This window comes from Talpa europaea (genome assembly GCF_964194135.1).
Source record: "Talpa europaea genome assembly, chromosome: 12".
Taxonomy (NCBI): domain Eukaryota; kingdom Metazoa; phylum Chordata; class Mammalia; order Eulipotyphla; family Talpidae; genus Talpa; species Talpa europaea.
Window position 1 is genome coordinate 70,334,880 of NC_140079.1, and position 7,095 is coordinate 70,341,974.

The 7,095-nt window shown below is 44.3% G+C and overlaps 1 protein-coding gene across 1 annotated transcript; it reads left to right on the forward strand.

Moving 5' to 3' along the window:
• Nucleotides 1–2,843: 2,843 nt before the first annotated feature.
• LOC311181660 (SLAM family member 5-like) lies at nucleotides 2,844–5,165 on the forward strand (the record flags this gene model as incomplete). Its single annotated transcript, XM_084250102.1, is given in 4 exon segments — nucleotides 2,844–3,279; nucleotides 4,607–4,767; nucleotides 4,770–4,863; nucleotides 5,128–5,165. Coding segments are annotated over 4 exon segments (729 nt in total).
• Nucleotides 5,166–7,095: the final 1,930 nt, after the last annotated feature.

A 7,095-nucleotide genomic window follows, 5' to 3' on the forward strand; every position in this document is an offset into this window, starting at 1 on the left:
ACACAAGATTTCTCAATGCTTGACTGTCTGCTTCTTCTTTTCTTGCTCGCCGTGCCCCCATCAACACTAATAAAATGTTTGAGTCCCTTTAGCATCTAGAAAAATAAGTATTGAGGTGGATTGATAGAAAGATTCTTTAAAAAAAAAAAGTCTGAAGTGTTTAAAGAAAGAATAAACTCCACCAAGTGGAGTGCCACGTAAAACTATCCCTAGTGGCTTTACTTGAACTAGCCCTTAATAATGACTCATACATTATTCAGGGTGACCATGGTGTCAACAGGCCCTCACAGATGGACTAGGGAAGCCTTAAAGCCTATGTACCAATTTAAGAAGACGATGATTATGGGTATCATCCTCCTCATTTTCATTATCAACTTCAGAAATAACTAACATTTAGATTGCCGTGATGATTCACAGAGTATTTCATACTATATGCTGATCACTAATTAGATTGGGCAAATTTTATAGTTATTATTTCCATTCTGTGGATGAAGAAACTGACTCATAAAGGGTCTATGGCTTTATTAAGTGCCCAACTTATAGGTAGGAATAACACTAGCAGCAAAAGTAGGTGCAGGGTTTCCCCAATATCTTCCACCCCAGCACCCACATCTTTAGTCCCCTATCTTTCCCCTACATGCAGTGGTTTTGGGGTTGTAAAACCACAGCTATGTGTAATGGATTTTCTCTCACACCACATTTGGTGTGTTTGAAGGTAGCAAAATCTTCATCTTAGGACTGTTCACATTCCATGCCTTTTCTCAGCATGCACAGGATTCTCAGGAATAACACCAACAGCACAAATTGCTGCAGGACTTCCCCAGCTACCCATATCTGCCACCCCAGCATCAGTTCCTGAATGACTTTACAGGAGATAATACAACTACACATCATACCCTCATACTATCCTGTGGCTGTACACTGTTCTAATACTAAGATCTCAGCCTGAGCAGAAGGCCTACACATTTCCTGGGTTTGATGACAGAACCTACCAGAACCATGAGTCTATGGCTCCCACATCCTGTCCTTTCTTTTTCACACCTAACCTGAATCTGATGAGTAGAATGGCATTTAGGTGTTAGGACCTGACTTCAAAAAGCCTTCACAGACATGGGAGGTCTGAGACCAAGAGCAAGTATACAATTTGGGGAGCCCAGCACAAACATGAAAATGTGGAGGTCCTTGTTCAAATATCACTAAGAATGTCCAGGTGCATGGCCATATTAAACGAAGCTCATTGTCTTTCTGGGCTAGAGGATTGTGTGATCACACAGATCACAAGTACACATTTGTTGGTCCTGGGATTCGAGTCCTTCCACCAGACCTCATCAGCTTATCTACAGAGAATTAATGTTCAAGGAAATAAATATTGGCAAATTATACTTTCTGCCACCAAAGGCAGCCTTAGTTTCTTCTTCTGTCCCCCTTCTGTTTCCTTCACCTAACACTCACCCCCTGGTCTTATTTTTCATTTGTATATGCATCTGTCTTACTCTCTGGGCTGTGAGCTATAGGACTACACCTGCCTCTTAGTCCCTAACCCAGCCCCTGGCATGCAGCCCTTAATGACAGTAGATAAGGGTCCTTGTTCTTCCCTCCCCCCCTCCAAGGGCCCTGTACCGTCTCCTTCTGAAACTTGCACCCCAACTAGGTCATCAGAACTTGCCTGGGATATTCTTCCTAAGGAAAAACTTGGTTGATCTGAAAAGGAAAGAAAGATATTAGCAGCTCCCAGCCCCATTCAGGAGTTACTGTGCTGGGAGGCAGGGGCAGCCATGTGTTTGAGAAATCCCTTGGTTTTGTGACACTTCAAAATGACTGGCGTTCTCAAGGATCCTTCTCCTTCCCTCTTTATGCCAAACCCTGGGTAAACTTTAGGAGCAGTCTGAGCCCACCTATGTGGAATACTTATGCCCTGCTCTTGGGTGCTTACATGCAGGTGGTACTCATCAGAATGATCCAATTATTGTTAATGGCTGGTGACCTTCCTGATTGGTTAAATGCTTTAATTAGTAATTAAATATTTTTAATATCACCCTTGCTGGCCCAAAACTATTCCTCACTAAATAGAGCTCAGAGACAATAACAGGTAACAAAAGAAGAGGAAAAGGAAGAGGAGAAAAAGCACCTTATAATTATGTTGTCTTTAAAAGGCGATGGAAAAGCAAAGAAAGAGAAGAAAATAAACTCTTCATGTCCCCCATGTCATTTTTTTTAAAGAAAGTTTTATTTGTTTTTAGACAAAAACCAGGGTACAGGCCAGATGCGCAGGAGGGTGAAAGGATTCACCGGAGACAGAGCAGGGAACAGAACAGCAGAATGAGGAAATACACTCCTGAGGGTAGCAGCTGGCGAGACAGGAGAGGTCTGCTGCGCCATGTGGGATTCTCGCCGGCTGGCCGGGATTGAACAGGCGCTGCAGAGGCTGCGAAAAGATTCACAGTGCGGTGCTCAACCACCTGCGCCACCAGGGAGGTCCGGAAACTTAATTTTTAAATGAGAATCTTCGGGCCTCCCTGGTAGCACAAGGTGTTAACTCTCAGCACTATGAAGCACTTGGCAGTCATTAAAACATGAGTTTGATCCCTGGCCAGGTAGCTACCCACATGGCTGCAGCACACCTCTCCTGTTTCGCCTGCTGCTCCCCTCAGCAGTGTATTTCAGTCAGTCTGCTTATTCTGCTCCCCACTCTGACTCTGATGAATTCTCTCACCCCCACACCTCTGGCCTACACCCTACACATAAATGAATACATTTTTTTTAAATATGAGAATTTTTAGGAACTGCATGGTCATCATAACATATTAGACATACCTTGAGTAGAATGCCCCCTTCCAAAGTCGATGCCCAAGAAAAGAAGCATTCTCAGGAAAGTGGATGAGATGGGAGGACAAGGGACTCTAACAGGCACAGTGGTTTTTCTATTTGTGTTCTCAGGGCCAGAACCAGCTGGAAGTAACACAGATGTCTGCACCGTGAATGGGATCCTGGGGGAGTCAGTTACTTTCCCTTTGAATATCCAAGAATCACAGCAAGTTGGAAGCATTGTTTGGCAGTTCAAAACATCAATTGCTTTTGTACAACCAGGAGACTCAGGGACAGTACCCAAAGTCACTGTGACTCACCTCAATTATAAAGACCGAATAAATGTCTCAGGTCAGAACTACAACCTGGAGATGAGAAATCTTGGGATGGAAGATGCAGGCATCTACTCGGCCGACGTAACTTTGAAGACCTCAAGCGCTACCGAAACCAAGCGTTACAACCTTCAAATCTACCGTGAGTTGTGGGTAAATTGAAGGTTTTGCTTTGCAATTTTCCTATTTTTCTGATAATTGGATTCCCTAAATCTTTTTATACTTAAACTTAGTTAATTTTTTCAAACTTATAAAAAGAGGGTGTGGCTTTATTTGTTTTTACCCATGGAAACTTCCCTAACAGTTGTCCCCTGGGCCTTGCTTTTCTTTTCTATAAAACATGTACAGTCACAGCACTCTCTTCCTACAGTTCTTGTGAGGACCAGTGTATGTAAAGCCCTTTTGTAAAAGATCCTTTTATTTTGAAATAATTATAGATGCAAAAGAAAGTGTAAAGAAATGTGTGGGGAGGTTCTGTGTACCCTTCAGTCAGCCTCTCCTAATGGTAACATCTCACCTTACTACAGTACAGTAAAAATCAACATTGGGTCCACCTACAGAGTGTTGTTAGATGTCACCACTTACACATGTACTCGCATGTGTGAGCATGGAGTAGCTCTGGTCAACATAATCACACATGTAGCTTCACATGAGCACTACCACAATCACACTTAAGATAACATGGCCACAAGATTCTTTCATCCCTTCAGAGTCACTTTTTACCCCTTCTCCCTCCCTAATTCCTGGAAGACAAATCCTTTCTTCATGTACATGATTATGTTACTTCACAAACATTATATATTGGGAATCACACAGTATACAAGCTTCTGAGACGGACTTTTATCAGTTTCTGTGGTACAGCTATTCTCATCCTGGTTGCTTTTTTTTTTTTTTAAGATTTATTTATTTTTATACAAGAGCAGGGCTACAGGCCAGAGGGACGGAAGGGTGAGAGGATTCACCAGAGACAGAGCGGGGAGCAGAACAGGCAGACAACAGAAACACAAGGCTGAGGGGAGCAGCTAACGAGACAGGAGAGGTCTGCCACGCCATGTGGGAATCTCCCTGGCCAGCCAGGAATCGAACCCGCACTGCAGAGGCTGAGGACAGCCTCACAATGCGGCGCTCAACCCCCTGCACCACTGGGGAGGGCCTCATCCTGGTTGCTTTAAAGACATATGGAGTTGGAATAATTCATACATCATTACAAAGGACATACACAAAAGATGAAATAACTTTGAGAGCCTAGATAACAGCAAAATGTCCAAAAAGGAAATAGAAAGTGGTGAGTTTTGAGTATTTGTTAGCTTTGTTTTTAATACAATTTAATTGTAAGTCTTTATAATTCAATATTTCATGACAGCTCTTTTTAACCACCATCTTGACAGTTTTTTTGAAATGTAACAGTTGACTCTCACAGCTTGTGTAACCAGCCCCAGTTGACTTCTTGCTCATGTTTTCCCTCCCAGGTCGGCTTGGGAAACCAAAAATTATTCAGAGCTTAATGACCTCTGTGAACAGCACCTGTAATGTCACACTGACATGCTTTGTGGAGGAAGAAGACAAAAATGTAACATATAGTTGGAGTTCCCTGGGAAGAGAGGGGAACATCATTCGAATTTTCCAGAGCAGAGCCACGAAGACCCAGAGCATACTTACACCTGCACGGCCTGGAACCCTGTCAGCAACAGCTCTGAGTCTACCTCTGCCCAGCAGCTCTGCTCAGGTAAGCAGCTCAGTCTTGTCCTCCCGGAGCCCTCAGCAGTCACTCAGAAGAGCTGCAAGGTCTGAGTCTGGGCTTCATTCTCAGGGGTATACACCTCCCTTGCAGTGGGTTGGTCCTAGTGTCTCCTCCCACAGTGCCCTGAAAGTGTCCAGAGTCTTCTGAGAGTTGCCAGCCACCTCTGATTAGTTTTCTAATAGCAAGAAGTGCTCTCCTGGAGCTTTGGCACACCCTGAAGGTCACCTAATTTTGATTGTGTCCCCAAAGGTACCAAGCCTGCCCAGCCCCATGGGCCCGTTTCCTAAGGTCCTAGTCTCACTGTGACTTCTCTTTCCAGACACTGGGCTGAGCCACCAGAGACGCCACATTGGGCTGCTGAGTACAATGGCTGTACTTTTCCTGTTTATGCTCATCATATCACCAGTAATTCTGCTTCTTCTGCGCAAAAGAGGTCAAGGTAGGATTTTGCCAGAGGGTAAAATGTGGAAAAGCATCTTTCTACTCCCTGGAACCAAAGTTATTTCTCCCCAGTGATGTGGAGAGGTCCTTTGTTCTAAAGAATCAACCCTCTTACACTCCCCTCCCTGCCACCTCACCAGTTTCAGAATGAGGTCCCCAAGGACAGTGTGACATTGCCTTGAATGGTCTTCAGAGCTGTTTTGGGATCCCCAGAGTCTGGTGGGCCCAGAACATGGGTTCAAGTTTAGCGCTGACATTAACAAGATGTGCTTCATTAGACCAGTATCTCTGGCTCAGTGTTCTCATGTGTGAAGTGAGGTTTGGACTAGAGGGTCTCCAGGGGTCTCCGGGGTCACTTCAGTTCCACTGAGTTTTTTTTGTTTTTTGAATCCTGCATCATACTTATTTGTTTTTAAAGAAAACTGACACCTGCTGTGTAGCTTTTGACCATAATCTTTGGGGAGTCCTTGAGGGACATGTACTCATTTGTATTCCATGGTTGTCATAAGATCACTCTGGATCCTTTTGTATGATGCCATTCTCAAACAGGAAACCTGATCTTTGGCCCCAAGGAGATCATTACACCCTCATCACCCCTATTACTCTTACCCCCATGTTCACCTCAAATCTCCCTTTTCTACCAATCACCTCACAACTCCTGGCACAGGAGGGCGCTCAATAAATGTCTGACTTTATGACTCAATCAAGCAAGGTAGGCAGGAGCATCTACTATGTGTTCAACACTAAGGTAATAAGGTACCCACTGGTGAAATCCAACACAGATATAACTGGAGAGAAACTGTTACGGAGCAGCCCCGATATAAAACAGGTTGCCTGGCTGTGGGTCCTCACCCACACGCTTAAAAGGGACTTATTAATACTCCACTACAGGCACACACAAAAGGTTAATAAAAGGTTTATTTACAAGGGAAAGGGAATTGAGGAAATGTATAACTCAGGGAGAAAATAGGGAAATAAAGTCTTTAATGCTCCTACCCGATCTGCCGACCTGGAAACCCAAAGGCACTCTCAGAGCTGGCAGAACTCTGCAAGCTGGTGGAGAGCCAAAAATGGGGGCCTCCCAAAGCCCACATGTCTGGCTTTATACCAAACCTGGCTGCTTAACCCCACCCTCAGGTCCCAGCAACCTGGTTGCTTAACCCCACCCTTCCCTTTGGTGGTGATGGGATTTGTAGTTCCCAGTGTCTTTGGCTTTGGCCTGGGGTAGGGGTGGAGTCCACAAAAACTATGGAATTAGCTTTAGGACATCCTTTTTCCCCCTAACAAAACCACCTAATTGAAAACCTGAGACTCTTCTGTAAAAAGATAAGTAGCTGTGCCAGAGACCCTAAAAAGACCCCATGTGGGAGAGCTATTCTGAGTGCCCACATGGGGAGGAGTAGAATCCCTTCAGCCTAAAGTAGATTCCTGAGTAGAAGAGAATTCCTACTGAGTTCTAAGGAGGTATAAGCTGGGTGCCTTCCAGACCATAGCAACTCCTATAAGAGATGGGACTAGTTAATCTGTTAGGCCTCATTTCTTCATCTTAAAGAGAGATCATTCATAAAATCCTCTTCCTTTCACATTCTATGGTTTTATCTTTATTTGTGACACAGATGCTAACACAACAAAAACAATATACACAGAAATTTCAAGGACCACCTGGCCAGCAGAATCCAGGCTATACAATGAAATCCTCCAGAGTAATGTGAGCCACGTTCCTCATGATCCGCCCACCCAGATTCGGAGTGAGCAGTAGCCTAGACCAGGGCCATG